Genomic DNA, 18,869 nt, shown 5'->3' on the forward strand with positions numbered 1-18,869 from the left:
GATTCATTTGAAATGTATGAAACCTGTGAAATGTCTCCAGATTTAGTTGTGGATTAAAGGCTCATCAGTCAGAATAGATGTAAAAGCAGGTGACAGTCTTCTTGTTTAAATGGGAGAAATACAGTAGATTTAACTTTATTTATCAAAACAATTCAGAGACATGTCATTGACATTACAGTGGAAATGTGCACAGATGTTTACATTTTTATTCATTTTTAAACCAGCATCTACAAGCAGAAAACACAATCAATCAATAAAAATTCAGAGGATTATATACAAATAAATATTTCAAAAATATTAATCAATAATATTAACTCCTTCGCGGTGGGTTAAAACATAATCAGTTGTCATCACAAAACAAATGTTAAAGAGGCCATATTACGCATAATGTCTTCGGCCGCTGATGTGATATTGCTTAAGTAGCTTTTTACATACTAGAAATTTGTCTTGGTGAGTTGGTGCAAAGTTATTTGAGACAGAGCTGTATTACACAAAATAAAAGATCCCTGACATCTTTTAAAAAGCATCTCATTAATAGCCATTTCCTAAAATTCTATTCACGGATGTTGAACACACTCCTAAATTCTCTATCAAATAACTCCTTCAGTTGATTTCCCTTGGCACAGACTTCAGTGTTATTCTGCAAAAAGAGAACAGAACACATTGGCTGAAAATCAATCTTAATGCTGATGATTTTTATTTCATATTACACCACAGAAAAAAAAAACAGAAACTCATACTAAATGGAAAATGTAATGTTATTTACTTGGTTGTATTTGGTAAAATTGGTGAAAATCAGATTAACGTCGGACACAAACTCTCCAACTGTTTCATATTCTCTGGTCTGCACTTTGTTTGCTACTTGGCTCAGCCACATCGGAGTCTGGATAACAGTGGAGTAATCTGACAACTGTGGGAGCAGATATGAAGGAAATGCTGAATGAAACACTTAAATTTGTTCATTTAATTCCTGTCCAAAGATCTGCTGATAATGTGATTCCTTCCGTAACCTGATCTTTAAACTAAACCTTATTTGATTCAAATTAAATAACAGGTGCATGGGATGGAGGAGTAAGAGACTCACAGTGAGGTTTGGGTCTGCAGCAAATGTTTGTTCCTCGTCAGCACAGCACAGATGCAGGAGGAGATACTGACATTGCTGCGGATGTAAGAACAGAAAGGATGAGCGACACACATGAAGGAGGACACACCCCCAGACAGAGAGACAGACAAAGTGCTCACCAGCATGCGTCCTGATATTTGGCGGGACAGAGCTTCGTTCATTTCCATCTCGTCTATGTAAGTGTAACATCCTAATACACAGAACGTACACATCCATTTCCCATTTTCCCTGCTCACACACACACACACACACACACACACACACACACACACACACACACACACACACACACACACTATCAATGTGAGGAAAACACAGACGTATTTATATTCTTTCACTGAGTTAATTACACTTGAATAAAGGCTTATTTTACATGTTCATTTTCTAATTTTAATTGATAGAAGTCAGTGAAGAGACAGACAGGAAACATGAAGAGAGAGAGAGAAACATCCAAAAACAGTAGCAACAAAATTATTATGGCTGGTTTATCTTTTTATCAATGCTCACTTCAAAATGGTGTCGTCTACATAGGGCAGGTGACACCTCTGGTGGAAGGAGCGAGGGCAGTAATCACACACCACCAGCTCTGCATCTTCATCACGTTTACAGACGCAACACTCAACATCATTTTTCTGATTCTCCTGCTGAGACAAACGGACACAACACGTTTAACTTTCTGCACTATTGTGCGAAGCCCCGGAGAGAAAGAAGTTCCTTGTTCAGATTTTTACTGTAGCTCAATGAGACAGAAGCAGGTTTTGTACAATTTACCAGCAGCATTTATTAATTTAAAAAAACAACAAAATCATGTGATGGAATTAAAGTTGTATTTATTTACGGTGTAAATGTACAATAAGGCTTTTAGACTTCCCTCTGACTACCCTGTACTAAAATATAAAATAACACTCCTCCAGATGACGTCACCCAGAGGAGTCTCTCATCATTAGGAGTTCAGATGAATTCATCTGGATGAACTCTGGAAAGGCAGGTTGACCATGATTACAAACTCCACAGTGTGAGCAACGAGATGACGAAATCTGAACGGAAGGTTCCACCAAGTGATGTCATCTGGAGGCGTTTTTTCACGAGAAGAATGGGTGTGTTTTAATGTATGGAAGTCGGAGGGAACTTTAATGGCATTAATTTATATGTGCTACTCAAACTAGGATCAACTAGGAATGAGGTCAGTGAAGGCGACTTCATGGAATCAAACAATTTACATATTTATGCCATTCCACTAACATGTTGCTCATATCACGTGTAGCAAAAAATCAATTACTCTTAACAAATTTATGAAAATGTGAATTTGTTTGGCTGCATGTGAACAAACACCTGTTGCTCTTCTTGTGGCATTTCTGAAAAAAGTGGCTGTTCAAAACAAATTTGTGGCAGCATAAAAAGAAATTGTTACCACGGGTAACTGCAGATCATCAGTGACCGGAAGATTAAGGATTAAACCTTTAACGTGTCATTATCACCTCTTTCTTTCTCAGATTGTGTCACACAGACGCACAAAGATGCACGTTTACCAGTTCATCATGTTCCCAGTGGACTGTGACGATATTATGACATCACTTTGGTCATAGTTACCTCTATGAGGTTGCCAAGCGGTTTTCCCTCACACTTGATGACTTTCTTCCAGGAACCGTCTGTCTGACCAGACTCCTCTTCTACAAATTCTTCAGGACTCATCCACCTCGTCTCAGTACGAATACTCTTCCCACGAGTCCCTAGTGGGAGTAGAAAGATTACAGGGGAGACATTATGCTCACATGTCACATGAGGGTCTCACATGTAACTTTAAACACCATGATGCTACTGTCATCGTCAGTTTCTGGCTGCTGCTCAGTCTCTTCTTCGTCCTCTGTAATGGACATGTGTTGTGTGTAGTATTAACATAGAGAGAGAGGAGGATGCTGCACAAACTGCTGAACGTAATGGAGAACTCATCACTACATATCAGAAATAAGAATCCTGTACCTGTATCATCTGTGGAGCTTTCTTTGTCATTTGAAGAGAACTGATCTTCAGCTTCCTCATTTTCATTTTCTTCTCTGTCAGACACTAAAGAAAGAAGGACGTGGCTTTAGGCCATGTATGCACATACCTACAAATAATTTATTTTACATTAGCAAATAGGAAGCTCAAACTTAGTCTATACATGTTTCGCTCAGATATGCAAATCTGAATCTTTCATGTCACACATCACAACTTAGAAAAAACAAATTATACATAGCTACAAAGCTACAGGATCTGAGTAACAGATGATGACGTGGAAATATGTTTAGAAACAGGTTCTAAAATCCATTTACATTTATAGAGACAAATCAGCTCCTATGTCTACAGGTGTGGTTCCAATGTTAGCGTTAATGTTTGAATTATACGTAAGGTAACAGATGCTTTTTTAACAGTTTGTGGGGATGCAGGGCTGCTCCATCAGCTGTCAGGAATAGTCCTGTAGTTTACTAAAATCAGTGTTTTGAACTCATCACAAACCTGTATTTGGAACATCAGATGGAAACAGTGATTTCTTTGTCTAGCAGGAAGAAGAAGCAGGATATGGCTCAGGTCAGAGTAAATAAACCCAAGAAGATTCACTACTGAGTCGCAATATATTTATGCATTTTCACCTTTTTTTCTTCTTACCTTTTTAGCCCCTCCTTTGTATGGTGCTGCTTCCAGGTGCCCTTCCTGCAGTGGAAAAACAAAGGACAATGAGTGAGTGGAGTGAGCCATGCTACAGTCTGTGTGTATATCAAATGTACTTTTCAGCAGACCTGTATAAGTTTTCCCAGTGTGGTGCCATTACATCGAATGCTCCACTTCCAGTTCTTGCAGCTCTTCTTCCCTGCAAGCTTCTCAAATTCACCTGGAGTAAACCACTGTTTCTGGAACAAAATACACGCCTCCCCTGAAACAGACATGACATCAGGAACGTTTTCATCTTAAGCCAATTAACACTCGTGTGTTGAAGCATTTTTCCAGTTACACGTGTCCAAGGCCAATTCATTTGTACAATTAGCAACTTTGAATGTCCTGAAAAAGAAAGAAACCACTGGTGTACTGAGCAACACACACAGAACAGGTCAGCAAAGTAAAAAAAAAACCCGACAGCGGATGACAGAATTAGTGAGGGCTTTCAAGAAAAACCTGAAAACAGCAGTGAAGGGGTCACAATTAGCTGATTATGAGGAAAAACTTCATGAGAAGAAGCACAGAGGCCAAACCAAGACAGAGAAGATGCAGTAAGAATGGAAAAGTATTGTTGGGACCAAGATTAACCTCTACCAAAGTGATGGAAAGATGCAGTTATAGCAAACAAAATACATGCAACCAAATACCTTTAGCCAGTCTGCTTTTCTTTAGCGTCCCCCTCAAATCCCCACAGGTCACAGGCAGTTGAGACTTATACAGAGGCCAGGTCCAAATATCATTCTTCTCATCATTCTTCACGCGAGAAGCTGTGACAGTACAACCATATATTTAGATTTGTTGCTTCCAAATAAGAATATTTGTGTCAGGGAAATTCAAATGGTCTCCTCTTCTAACTTTCTGATTCTGCAACAAGGCCACAACAGGGAAACTACTTCATAAATATTGATCCTGACATCTAGACTCAATAAAACAAATTTAAAAAACTACAAACAGAGTGACAGTGCTGTTACTGAGCACATTACATGACTTACAGAAGCGTAGTTTTTTGGGTTCCTTCCTCCGATCTGGGGTTACCTGAGACGATGGGCCAGGCTGCTCATCATCATCATCATCATCATCAGACACACTGCTACTTCTCTGTTTCCTCTTCTTTTTCATTGAGTTCACTTCGTCTTCATCTCCTGAGAAATGCTTCATTTTGTTTTCGTGCAGTCCTGCCCCTGTGTCATCTGTGCAACTTGTTTTGGTATTTGATGAAACCTGATCTTTACCTTCCTTGTTTTCATTTTCTAAGGGAAGAATGAGGTGATTGCACATACAGATCACTTCTTTCACATTTGGGAATAAGAATCTAGTTTGCTCACATATGCAAATCTGAATATCGCATGTCACACATCACAACTTAGAAAAAACGAATTATACAACAGGTATAATAGAAAGTTCTGAGTAAAAAGGTGACATTTATATAATCCATGCTGAGAAAAAGCTGAGCTCCTCTGGCTGCTGGTGAGGCTCTAAAAAGCTAAACACATTAATTAGCACATTAACCCAAACTGTATTTTCTTCGTGACTATACTTGAGACAAATACAAACAGGGAATCAGAGAGTGTTTGGCTGTTTCGCTACACTTATCAACAACAACAACGACTGATGACGTGAACGCTCGATTACCTGGAGCCATCTTCAGGTGTGTCTTTCCATCCCCCGACATGGTGAAGAACCGAGGATCGGGTTATTTGCACAATAAAGAGACAGAGAACAGAACAAGAAAAGCACAGAAACGTGGTAAGACATCAGGTAAGCACTGATCCACTCCTCCCCCTCTTCTCCCTTCCTGCTCCGCATTCGGAGTTGGCTTTTGTCTGCGTAGGGTTCATTTGGGAGAAAGTTCGCGGATCTCCGTCGGCGATGCGAAGCCGAGCCTCGGTATTTAGTATTATTTGTCGGCTATGTGCGTGATGGACAAACGTTCTCCTGTCTCTCTTTCAAAAGTCCGTTGACACAGTGACAGTCAAAGAGGATCCAAACTAACTGCAGCTTCACTCTAACTCTTATTCCCAGTTTATTTCCTCCCCTTCCTGATCTCCATTGCTAAACTCCCTCCCTGTTTTGCTGTGCCTTAACTAAACTGTTTGTTTGTGTGTGTGCAATAGATAACTTGTCCTGCAGCTGTCTACTCCCTAAGATAATAATTGTTGAAGCAAACTTACTTGCACATGCACCTGCTAAAGCTCACTTATTATAAAAGCACCAACATCACACTCTTAGAGATTATAATTCCACACAAGTAAACAGCTTTACAATATTTAGAGTAATAAAAAAAATGCCTTATTAAGAAGTAGAACTCTCATTTAAATTCAGAGCTGCACACATTACAGTTTGTAACCCTCACGCACTCTATCCAGTAAATCACACAGGAGCAACAGAAATTAGTGGAACACAATGGTGAACCGAGGATTTACACATTAGAACTGGCGGCTTGTGAATTAGCAGCTTTTGTAATGAGCCACTAGAAAACTGTCGGTGTTAGTTTTTTTCCAAATACTATTTGCTTGCTATTGCAAACGGATTCCTCCAGGTAGGGTCCATTTTCTTTACCCTTCCTCTCTTCTATTCTCCAGTTAAACACGTTTTTAGGCAAACCAAAGAGACGCAGGTCCCCCGCACCGCCCCGCACCGCCCCGCCCCCCGCACTTTGACCACTGGAGCCGGCAACGAGCAGAACACACTGATCACAAGATGGCGCTGCGTCCCCAACAGTTAACACGGTGTGACGTCATTTCACGTTTACTACATCCCGGTAGGAAATGCGTCGGCAGAGAGCGGGACATCATCTAAAGCGAGACAGAAACGCAGAAACACTGCAGCTCGTCACTACAGTCTCGTACCACTGGCTTTTTCCACCAGCGCACACCACTGTACCACACTGCCAGAAGACTGAACTTTGTCCACATTGTCCTCTAAGTTCGCTGTGAAAAAAGGGAGACTCATTACAAAACAAATCTTATTCTTCTATTTCCAATAGCTTTATATTATTATATGGCTTCTAATAATTTTTTTTAAGTGAGATTCAGAAGTCACATGCTTCTCCAAACACTTATAATATATTATATATACTTTTGTACTCTTCAAAGTATAGGACACCTGCTCCACTTATGTTATTACAAACATTGGAAGCAGTAATATTTCTATGCAGAACAGAGATTTTTGATAAAAACGTTCCAATGACGGGAGAATATGGCAGGATGCAAAAAAAAAAAAAAAAACATATTTCATAGACATACATGCATGTGCTGTCTACAGTCATACACCTGGTCCTACTAAAGGTTAGGTTACCATAGTAACCATGCTTCATGAGGAATAACGTTCTCATACAGCCCTCACCCCCAAGCCACAGCTCCCCCCTATAACTTCAGTTATGTTGTTGTATCATTTGTATATCAGTTCTGTAAATCAGATTTTCTCTGTGAACGTTAATGATGATAAAGTTTATAGAAAATATTAACCCCCCACCTTTGCCTACTTAATATGTATTGTGACATTCCACTAAAAGAAAAGCCCAGTTTAAACCAAAGTTCTCTTGATCCACACCTGAACTGTTTCCTGCTTGTTGAGATTTGAAATTTTACATTTACATACAGAGCAACATTTAGCTCTGTAATGTTTCAACATGCTGCCATAAAGCAGCAATTTACTGCTTGTGTGGGACATTTCAGGAAGCTTAATGCTTAGGAAATGTTTACAAAATAATTTGAAATGTATGAAACCCGTGAAATGTTTCCAGATTTAGTTGTGGATTAAAGGATCATCGGTCGCAATAGATGAAATAGGTGTCAGGTCTAAGTAATAAATACTGTAGATTTTACTTTTAAAAGGACAGTTTACCAAAATAACATTGACATCACAATGGACATGTGCACAAATGTATAGATATTCTTATTTATTTTAAATAAAAGCATAAAAACCTGTCAATTACAATGGTTGTAATGTAACGGTACAGGAAATATTTTTAAGAAATGTTTGACAACAATAAAACCCTTCACAGAGGGTTGAAACACAACATAATTGGTTCCCATCACAAATAAATGTTAAAGAGGCCATATTTTGCATACTCAAGGTCAAGGTCACCTGTACCTCAAGTCCCCTCAGTTCTGATTGGCCAGTTGGAGAAGTCAATGGGCCAATCAGATCAGTGAATGATGGATGTAAAATGTGAGCAGGTGGGTGTGACTGTGTACTTTTTTTGGCTTGTGGACCCAATATGGAGGTCTCTGTGAGCCGAACTTAAATTTTGGGAAGGTTTTTCTACATTCAGTATGTTTAGCTTCATTTTGGAACATAATTTAATAGCGACACACATTATCACGACAGTTAACGTACAACTAAAAATACGTTAATTTTTTGGTTTTTCTGTTGAATACAAAAACACATATAATATGTCCTGTTTAACAAGTACTTTGTAATGCACAATACTGCCCCTTTAAAAATAAACTAAACAAACTGGCACATTGAAGATCATCATAAAATGACATGCTGTACTGAGTATAGTGTAACTTAAATGTTCTATATGTTAACACCCGGTTAAATTAGAATATTTCAGAATAGTTTGTTTGTTAAGGTTTTCACATACAAGGAAATTGTCTTGTATTAAACATCATTAAACGTCAGCTGTATTAGACATTACAAATGACATATCCCTGCATCTCATTCATAACCATTAACTAAAAGATCCTGTGTCTGCAAACAGTTTAAAAGTCAACAGTCTATAAGATGTTGAACACGCTCCTAAATTTTCTATCAAACAACTCATTCAGTCGATTTCCCTTGGCACGGAATTCAGCGTTATCCTGCAAAAACAGAACAGAACAGTCCCTGTCACCAGATTGGCTGAAAACATTTATCTTAATGTTGGTGACTTTTTAAAATTTCATATTGCACCACAACCAAAAACCTTAAACTCATTAAAGGAAAAATGTAAATGTTTCTTACTCGGTTATATTCGGCACAATTGGTGAAAATGAGGTTAACGTCGGACACAAACTCTCCAACTGTTTCATATTCTCTGGTCTGCAGTTTGTTTGCTACTTGGCTCAGCCACATCGGAGTCTGGATAACAGTTGAGTAATCTGACAACTGTGGGTGAGCAGATATGAAGGAAATGCTGAATGAAACACTTAAATTTGTTCATTTAATTCCAGTCCAAAGATCTGCTGATAATGTGATTCCTTCCGTAACCTGATCTTTAAACTGAACCTTATTTGATTCAAATTAAATAACAGGTGCATGGGATGGAGGAGTAAGAGACTCACAATGAGGTTTGGGTCTGAAGCAAATGTTTGATCCTCGTCAGCACAGCGCAGATGCAGGAGGAGATACTGACATTGCTGTGGATGTAAGAACAGAAAGGATGAGCGACAGACATGAAGGAGGACACACCCCCAGACAGAGAGACAGACAAAGTGCTCACCAGCATGCGTCCTGATATTTGGCGGGACAGAGCTTCGTTCATTTCCATCTCGTCTATGTAAGTGTAACATCCTAATACACAGAACGTACACATCCATTTCCCATTTTCCCTGCTCACACACACACACACACACACACACACACACACACACACACACACACACACACACACACACACACACACACACACTTAATCAATGTGAGCAGAACATAGACTTCTTTATACTATTCTATTCTATATGCTTGTTTTACATGTGTATTTTCAAATTTTATTAGATAGATGTCAGTGAAGAGAGGAAACATGGAAAGAGAGAGAGAGACATTTGTCCACAATAAAGAAAAAAAAAAAAACTGTTTTTGTAGCAAAAAAATGTGTTGATTATTATGGCTGGTTTGTTATTTTATCAATGCTCACTTCAAAATGGTGTCGTCTACATAGGGCAGGTGACACCTCTGGTGGAAGGAGCGAGGGCAGTAATCACACACCACCAGCTCTGCATCTTCATCACATTTACAGACGCAACAGTCGTCATCATTTTTCTGATTCTCCTGCCGAGACGAATACACACGACACACGTTTAACTTTCTGCACTAGTGCAAAGCCCCGGAGAGAAAAATGTTCCTCGTTCAGATTTGTACTGTAGCTCAATGAGACAGACGCAGGTTTTATACGATTTACCAGCATCATTTTTTAATAAAAAAACAAAACAAAAACATATTCAGTGTGAGATGAGGACATGCTTCGTGTCTGAAGCTGATAAACTTACCAGCTCTGTCTCATCTGGTTTACAAAATCTGCATAAACACAGCAGTGAATGGGTCTTCAAGATTCCTTCCTGAAACACACAAATTAACACTGTTTTTCTATTTGTTTGACAAATTCCTGTGAGTCTCTCGCTTCATTTCAGACCACAGGTCACTTTTAGCGCTGAGTCACAATTTCCTCAAACGGCTTATGTCTTACAGTGTTTTAACAAAACTATTTGCCCCCTTCCTTTTTAATTTTTTTTTTATTTATATATTTGTCACCTTAAATGATTCAGATTATCTAATTAATTTTAGGAATACACAAAGATAACCAGAGTAAATACAAATGAAAAAAGCTTTCCAAACCTGCCTGGTCTTATGTGAAAATGCAATTGCCCCTTAAAATTAATAACTGGTTGTACCACCCTTGGCGGCAACAAGTGCAATCGAGCATTTTCAAAGCACTATAGTTGACCTCATTGTCTTCTTATGGTTTCTTCTCTGCTCATCTCTTTATGTTTGTTCTGTGCATTGAATAACTGCAAACAATTATAGACAGAATCAATTCAAATTAAAGTTGTAATTCCTAAAGGAAAACTTTCTTCCTTTCTTTGGCTTTAGTTTACGATGGAAATGTACAATAATGCTTTTAAACTTCCCTGTATTAAAACTTTTCTCTGCTTCCAGCTGAAAAACTCCTCCAGATGATTTTCATTATTAGGAGTTCAGATGATGTCATCTGGAGGAGCTCTGGAAAAGCAGGTTGAGCATGATTACAACTTCTATAGTTTGAGCAACGAGATGACATAATGTGAACTGAAGGTTCCACCAAGTGATGTCATCTGGAGGTGTCATGATCTGGCCATGGTCTTCATTTTGTCTTCCCCAGCTTCACTTCCTATTTCAGACTTTTATTTTGTAACCTCTTTCCCCTCACTTCCTGCTCCATAGTTCATCCGGCCAGCTTCACTAGTCATCATCAGCTGATTGTTTTCATCTGTTCCTCGGTCCATTTATACCCAGCTCTCCGCCTAGTTCCCTGCCAGCTTCTCGTCATTTCTCCTTGTGCTTCTTTTGGATTGTATTTTGTGCACTGATTGCTTTGGTTTAGTGTTTGTATCTGCCCTTAGTAGTTAGTGTTTTCTCCTCTATGTTTATGTTCAGTATTGTTAGCTTCCTCGTTTATATATTTACATTGAGTTTGGGCTTTTTTCAGTTTACATAGTGACTCACTTGCTCCTTATTTGCCTTGTCCTCATTGAATTCCTTTGTTTTGTTCCCCTATTCAGTTTCTTTGTTTCCATAGCCCTGGTTCATGTTTACTTTCTAATTTCTGTGTAATTTCTGTGCTAATGTTCTCTTTCTCTTGAATTCCTTAGCTCTTTCATTTTGGTTCATGCTTATTTTCAAATTCAGATTCTTGGGCTTGCTAGCTCCGTCCTTGTTTAGTTCCTTAGTTTGTGTTGGAGTCTTTGCCTTGACTTGTGTCCTCTAGCCGTTATTATCGTGCCAGGTTTTGTTGTTCTCATTGAAGTTAATAACTGTTAACCTTCCCTTGTCTTTCCCCCCTGTATTTGGTAATAAAGTTATCTTGTCACACTTCCCCTCGTCTTGTTTCTCTTGGGTCCACCTGTGATTTTAATACAAACCTTGACGGGAAGTGTTTTTCCACAAGAAGTAGTGACATTATAATGTATGGAGGGAACGTTCATGGCATTCATTTATAAGTGCTCAAACTAGGACCGAAGGAAACGAGTTTGATACCAAGTCTTGATATTTCATGAAATCACACTATATTTTCAACCTGTAGCTCAAAAAAATTGTTACCACGGGTAACTGCAGATCATCAGTGACTGGAAGATTAAGGATTAAACCTTTAACGTGTCGTTATCACCTCTTTCTTTCTCAGATTGTGTCACACAGACAAACAAAGATGCACGTTTACCAGTTCATCATGTTCCCAGTGGACTGTGACGATATTATGACATCACTTTGGTCATAGTTACCTCTATGAGGTTGCCAAGCGGTTTTCCCTCACACTTGATGACTTTCTTCCAGGAACCGTCTGTCTGACCAGACTCCTCTTCTAGAAATTCTTCAGGACTCATCCACCTCGTCTCAGTACGAATACTCTTCCCACGAGTCCCTAGTGGGAGTAGAAAGATTACAGGGGAGACATTATGCTGAGTTTGGTTTATTTAGGTCATGACACTGCTCACAGATCTATCATACCTAAAGAAACACAAGACACCACACAGGATGTACACATGGACATATTTAGCTTTTTAACTGTGCTGTCCTGACTGTAGGAACTTCAATATAATCAATTCCCCATCTTTGGTTTAGAGTGAAATGTTCCAACTATTACATGAATAGCCTAAATCGCAAACAGTACCTGATGCAAATCGTTTTTTGTGGAGGGTCCCAGATGCAGCTCCACATGTAACTTTAAACACCAAGTTTCTACTGTCATCATCAGCTACTGGCTGCTGCTCAGCCTCTTCTTCATCCTCTGTAATGGACATGTGTTGTATGTAAAATTAACACAGAGAGAGAGGAGGATGCTGCACAAACTGCTGAACGTAATGGAGAACTCATCACTACATATCAGAAATAAGAATCCTGTACCTGTATCATCTGTGGAGCTTTCTTTGTCATTTGAAGAGAACTGATCTTCACCTTCCTCATTTTCATTTTCTTCTCTGTCAGACACTAAAGAAAGAAGGACGTGGCTTTAGGCCATGTATGCACATACCTACAAATAATTTATTTTACATTAGCAAATAGGAAGCTCAAACTTAGTCTATACATGTTTCGCTCAGATATGCAAATCTGAATCTCTCATGTCACACATCACAACTTAGAAAAAACAAATTATACATAGCTACAAAGCTACAGGATCTGAGTAACAGATGATGACATGGAAATATGTTTAGAAACAGGTTCTAAAATCCATTTACATTTATAGAGACAAATCAGCTCCTATGTCTACAGGTGTGGTTCCAATGTTAGCTTTAATGTTTGAATTATACGTAAGGTAACAGATGCTTTTTTAACAGTTTGTGGGGATGCAGGGCTGCTCCATCAGCTGTCAGGAATAGTCCTGTAGTTTACTAAAATCAGTGTTTTGAACTCATCACAAACCTGTATTTGGAACATCAGATGGAAACAGTGATTTCTTTGTCTAGCAGGAAGAAGAAGCAGGATATGGCTCAGGTCAGAGTAAATAAACCCAAGACGATTCACTACTGAGTCACAATATATTTATGCATTTTCACCTTTTTTTCTTCTTACCTTTTTAGCCCCTCCTTTGTATGGTGCTGCTTCCAGGTGCCCTTCCTGCAGTGGAAAAACAAAGGACAATGAGTGAGTGGAGTGAGCCATGCTACAGTCTGTGTGTATATCAAATGTACTTTTCAGCAGACCTGTATAAGTTTTCCCAGTGTGGTGCCATTACATCGAATGCTCCACTTCCAGTTCTTGCAGCTCTTCTTCCCTGCACGGTTCTCAAATTCACCTGGAGTAAACCACTGTTTCTGGAACAAAATACACGCCTCCCCTGAAACAGACATGAAATCAGGAACGTTTTCATCTTAACCCAATTAACACTCGTGTGTTGAAGCATTTTTCCAGTTACACGTGTTCATCTATAAATAAATATGGACAGACTACTCTAAGCTTTAGGTTTTACATCAAAATTAAGCCAGACAGCTGTCTAACGGAGAAAAATAAAGTCATTTTGAATCTGATAAAAGAGCGGAAATCATTGTTGAAACACCAATACAGCAACTTTGTCCTGAAAAAGAAAGAAACCACTGGTGTTCTGAGCAACACACAGAGAACTGGTCAGCAAACGTTCCAATACTTTTGTTCACTTTGAGAGATATGTCTTGTTCTACTTTATGTAGGTGCGAATACCAAATTCTGAACTTTCATTTGATATCTATCTTATAATCTTAAACCCAAGTCTCTCCAGTGTACATCAAACACAACCTTTGGAGCCCAGTCTTTCCTTAATCAATCCACATTTTTACTTTTTCAGTCATTTCATTCAATGAGATTTAATTTCCTCTAACCTTTAGCCAGTCTGCTTTTGTTCAGCGTCCCCTCCAATTCTCCACAGGTCACAGGCAGTTGAAACTTATATATAGGCCAGGTCCAAATATTCTTCTCTCCAATTTTCAAGGGAGAAGCTGTGACATTACAACCATATAATTACATTCCTTGGTTCCAAATAAGAACATTTTCGTCACTGATTTAAATGTCCTCCTCTTTAAACTTTCTGATTCTGCAACAAGCCGACAACAGGTTAACTTCTTCATAAATATTGATAATGAGTTTTACATTAAAAAATAATTAACAGCAAAAAAAATATGCAGCAGTGAATGTTAGAGTGTAGTATACTCTGCAGAGGAAGTGACTTACAGAAGCTTATTTTGTTGGGTTTCTTCTTCTGACCTGGGGTTACCTGAGCCGATGGGCCAGGCTGCTCCTCCTCCTCAACATCATCACACACACTGTTACTCCTCGGTTTCCCCTTCTTTTTCTTGGATTTCTCTTCCTCTTTATCTTCTGAGAAGCCCTTCTTTTTGTTTTCGTGCAGCTCTTCGTCTTCCACACTCTCAAAGGGTTGCAGGTCATCACGGTAAGACCCTGGAGTTGAAAGAACATTTAAGAACATTTACTGTTTGAACACTGTTGTGTTCAAAATGTCTTTTTACTTTTGTAATGTAAATTTATCTGTGCTTTTGCACATTTTGGGGTACTTTAGGTGTTTGGACACCATATCATCAGTACTATCAGGGATGAGTCTCATCCTAAATAGTTTGTGTAGCATGAAAAACAGTCCCAAACATGCATTTAAGCATCTATAATAACATGATGAAGTCACTCTGATTGCAGCTGTGAACCAAACCAGAACTGTAGCAAGTTCTATGAGAGGCACGGCACAACCTACTGTACCTGCTAAGAAGGTTGAAAAGTATGAAACATTGCACCAATTACCAAAGAGAATTGGTGAAAATTAATCTTAATTTAATGACTAATCTGGAAGTGGACACTAAGCTTCTGCACAGACTAAACAGCAAATAGAGTTTCAGAAAGCTGAACCAAAGACAACATATATGCAAGTCTCTGTCAGGGACCATGTCTAAAAGTCATTAAACCAAAGCAAAGGTAATCAAAGAAAACTTCATTACCCTTCACCCTGATGATGACCATAATAAATAAATCTTTACCATCCATGAGACTGTTGCGCAGCAGTCGCAGTGATGGGTATTCATTTAAGATCGTCTCCTTGAAGACGCATCTCCAGAACTTGCGGATGTGCTTTGGTCGTTCTGTCTCAAACCAGTCCAGCATCTCATAAATGGCTCTCTTCTGGTTTTCCCTAATCCTCATGCGAATCACCTTCTGCACACACAAAAACAATTATAGAGAAAGGGGGGTTGGAGGATATGACCCCAAATGTTCAATCAGTTGGTATAATTCATGATGAATGGTTCAAAACATCAGTGACTATTTAATTTGTCATATTGGCTCTTGAAGCTGAGTGACCTCATCGAGATCTTCTCTTTGATTACAAGAAATGCAGATACATTTACTGAAGACTGAACGTCATTAATTCAACTGATTTAAAGGAAAGTATGATATGATTATGTATGTAGAGAGAAGTGAAAGATTATTTCTATAATTTTACAAAGGTCCAACATGTCATTATGCTATGGGTACACTTTTTTCTTTTGAAAATATTTGCTTGAGTCTCTACAGACATTGAATTAAAGGGCAGAACGCTGCGATTACAACATTCATGTTTGCCATCTAATACAAATATTTACTTTGGCATCAGCTTTTCCTTAATGCAACTCAAATGTTTTTTACAGTCTGTTTACTATGATTGTGAAGGTAATAAAGAACATTGCCTAAGTTAAATGATAGCTACGCAGTAACATGTTTTACAAGATTCTTAACTGGCCAAAGTGAGCAATGTTCCTTTGAACCTAGACTCTAAAAGACTTTAAAAATTAATATTAGAATTTTAAGAAACACTAATTCCACCGTACACAACATGTACCTGCCCAGTACCACACTGCCACAGTCTGTCAGCTTTAATGTGAACCAAGGAGTGCGACTTTATGAATGTCACTTAAGACATCAACATTTTGGGCCTAAACCCCCTCCAGTGCAAAGAGGGCCAAACAACCCTCAGTCCCAATTGTGAAATTCTGAGTGGTCTGCTTTCTGCAGATCATTTCTTCACTTGGTTGTGTTTTTTTGCAGAGCATGTTTCTCTTGGTTTTCTTGTTTTCTTTTTTGCAGAGCATTTCTTCTTCATCAGGTTGTGTTATTTTCTTGCACAGTTTCTTCATTGTTTTTTTTGTGTGTTTTTTTGCAGAACATTTTGTTCTTTACTTCATTGTGTTGTTTTTTTGTACTGTTTTCACTTGGCTGCATTGTGATTTTTTGCAGTGTTTCTTCATTTGGTTTTGTTGTTTTTTGCAAGCATTTCTTCACTTTGTTGTGTTTTTTTTTTTTTTTTTGGAGAACATTTCTTTCATTACTTCATTGTGTTGTTTTTTTGCTGTAGGTTTTCCACTTGGCTGCGTTGTGGTTTTTTGCATAGCGTGATTCACTTGGTTGTGTTGTGGTTTTTTACAGAGCGTTTATTCATTTTATTGTGTTGTTTTTTTAAACTATTTCTTTACTTGGCTGCATTGTTTGCAGAGGGTTTTTTTTCCACTTGGTTGTGTTCTATTTTTCCACTATGTGTCTTCACTTGGCTGTGTTGTGTTTTTTTTGCAGAGCGTTTTTTCCACTTAGTTGTGTTGATTTTGGCACTATGTTTCTTCACATGATGGTGTTGTATTTATTTTGCAGAGTATTTTTTCCACTTGGTCGTGTTGTGGTTTTTTGCAGAACATTTCTTCTTCACTTCATTGTGTTGTTTTTTGCACTGTTTTTACTGGGTTGCGTTGTGTTTTTTTTAAAGCGCATTTCTTCATTTAGTCTTGTTGTTTGCAGAGTGTTTCTTCATCTGTGTTGTTATTTTCTTGCAGAGTTTTTTCACTTGGCTGCGTTGTGGTTTTTTTGCATAGCGTGATTCACTTGGTCGTGTTGTGGTTTTTTGCAGAACATTTCTTCTTCACTTCATTGTGTTGCTTTTTGCACTGTTTTTACTTGGTTGCGTTGTGTTTTTTTAAAGCGCATTTCTTCATTTAGTCTTGTTGTTTGCAGAGCGTTTCTTCATCTGTGTTGTTATTTTCTTGCAGAGTTTTTTCACTTGGCTGCGTTGTGGTTTTTTTGCATAGCGTGATTCACTTGGTCGTGTTGTGGTTTTTTGCAGAATATTTCTTCTTCACTTCATTGTGTTGTTTTTTGCACTGTTTTTACTTGGTTGCGTTGTGTTTTTTTTAAAGTGCATTTCCTCATTTAGTCTTGTTGTTTGCAGAGCGTTTCTTCATCTGTGTTGTTATTTTCTTCACTTGGCTGCTTTGTGGTTTTTTGCAGAACATTTCTTCACTTGGCTGCGTTGTGGTTTTTTTGCATAGCGTGATTCACTTGGTTGTGTTTTGATTTTTTCAGAGCGTTTCTTTACTTTGTTGTGTTGTAGGTTTTTTGTCGAGCATTTCTTCATTTCATTGTGTTATTTTTTTACACTATGTTTCTTCGCATGGTTGTGTTGTATTTATTTTGCAGAGCATTTCTTCTTCACATGGTTGTGTTGTTTCTCTTTTGCTGAACGCTACATTTTGCGGTTTGCCCTTTTTGCTGTTTGTTTGTTTTTTACAGTCTTGCTTCTACATGCTGTGCCTTTTCTCAAATTACAGTGATTGGAGCTTCAGTGCCACCGTACTTTGTCTACTGATAAGAAAATCTTTAAGTTTTAAATGCCCATACGGTAACTGAATGCATAAACGTTTTTTCGTAGAATATTTATTACCCAGCAGTGAGCGCTGCAATTTTTAAAATCTACATTATAATCTCTCCTCTTGTATTTCCCGCTCTCACGCGCCAGCGCCTTTCATTCAAATCACACTCCGTCACCTGAAAGAGGGTAAAAGAACAAATGCGTCACTCTGCCGTTTCACCACCTCACCTTGGATATGTCCTTCGGGATCAGGTCGTGGTCCCTGAGCTGGAATAGGAAGCTTTGCGGCTTGTCCATGCAGGACAGTTCTGTCTTATGGCGGTGGAAGAACTGGAGGAGTTCATGGCTTTCGAAGAAGTACAGCGGGTCCATTCTGCTCTGCGAGAAATAGCGCGAGATCACAAACCGACCAACGCGTCGCGCGGGTCAGTGAGCGCAGAGCAGAGCTTTCGCAAAGGCCCGTCCGCAGTTTGCGCACCGTCAAACCGCAAACGAGCGACGCGAAACCAAATAACTACAAAGTATCAGATGAAAACAAGCGGAAGTGAGCGAATCAAAGCTGCTTCTGTGGAGCTGCCCGCGGACGTTTCCTCAGTTCTTGCTTCCAGTGACGTTTGGAAAGTGAAAGTAGGAGCGACGGGGGGCAGAGTCATAGCTGAAGCGTTTCCATTGACCTCACCCTAAACCTTGGATGAATTCATGCCTTTTCTAACACTAAAATAAATTTTGAGGACAGTCGTGGTCCTGTGAAGCTTTGAGTCCACACGTAGACCAAACCAAATATGCACCAAACCTATTTTTCCTGTTTGGCTATTTCAAAATGCTGCCATAATGCAGCATATTACTGTTTATTTGAAACATTTCAAAAAAACTTAATTCTTGGGAACTGTTTAAAAAAATTTACTGAAATGTAAAAACCGGTGAAGAAAAACGAAATCCGATTTAGTTGGGAATTGTGAAAAATAAAAAAGCTCATCAGTCACATAACTGTAATAGCAGGTCTCAATATTT

General features: G+C 38.7%; 1 protein-coding gene and 1 long non-coding RNA gene across 2 annotated transcripts; one reads left to right on the forward strand and one right to left on the reverse strand.

The window, feature by feature from the left end:
• Positions 1-500: 500 nt before the first annotated feature.
• LOC137100144 (uncharacterized) lies at positions 501-18,487 on the reverse strand. Its single transcript, XM_067477779.1, has 30 exons — positions 18,087-18,487; positions 15,229-15,403; positions 14,417-14,644; positions 14,068-14,184; positions 13,417-13,550; positions 13,286-13,330; positions 13,136-13,175; positions 12,620-12,703; positions 12,387-12,503; positions 11,998-12,137; positions 10,012-10,080; positions 9,660-9,793; positions 9,246-9,354; positions 9,088-9,162; positions 8,768-8,911; positions 8,544-8,625; positions 6,667-6,747; positions 4,810-5,067; positions 4,465-4,584; positions 3,901-4,034; positions 3,770-3,814; positions 3,620-3,659; positions 3,104-3,187; positions 2,916-2,987; positions 2,714-2,853; positions 1,631-1,767; positions 1,243-1,351; positions 1,085-1,159; positions 767-910; positions 501-640 (listed from the first exon to the last, which is right to left on the reverse strand). The coding sequence occupies exons 1-30, from the start codon at positions 18,228-18,230 to the stop codon at positions 554-556; spliced, it is 3,363 nt and encodes a 1,120-aa protein (XP_067333880.1). The 5' UTR covers positions 18,231-18,487; the 3' UTR covers positions 501-553.
• On the forward strand, positions 5,074-8,183 carry LOC137100480 (uncharacterized). The gene is made up of 2 exons (XR_010910917.1): positions 5,074-5,575; positions 6,400-8,183. It is a non-coding gene; the product is annotated as an uncharacterized lncRNA (long non-coding RNA).
• Positions 18,488-18,869: the final 382 nt, after the last annotated feature.

The sequence above is a fragment of the Channa argus genome, chromosome 15 (assembly GCF_033026475.1).
Source record: "Channa argus isolate prfri chromosome 15, Channa argus male v1.0, whole genome shotgun sequence".
NCBI classification, from domain to species: Eukaryota; Metazoa; Chordata; class Actinopteri; order Anabantiformes; family Channidae; genus Channa; species Channa argus.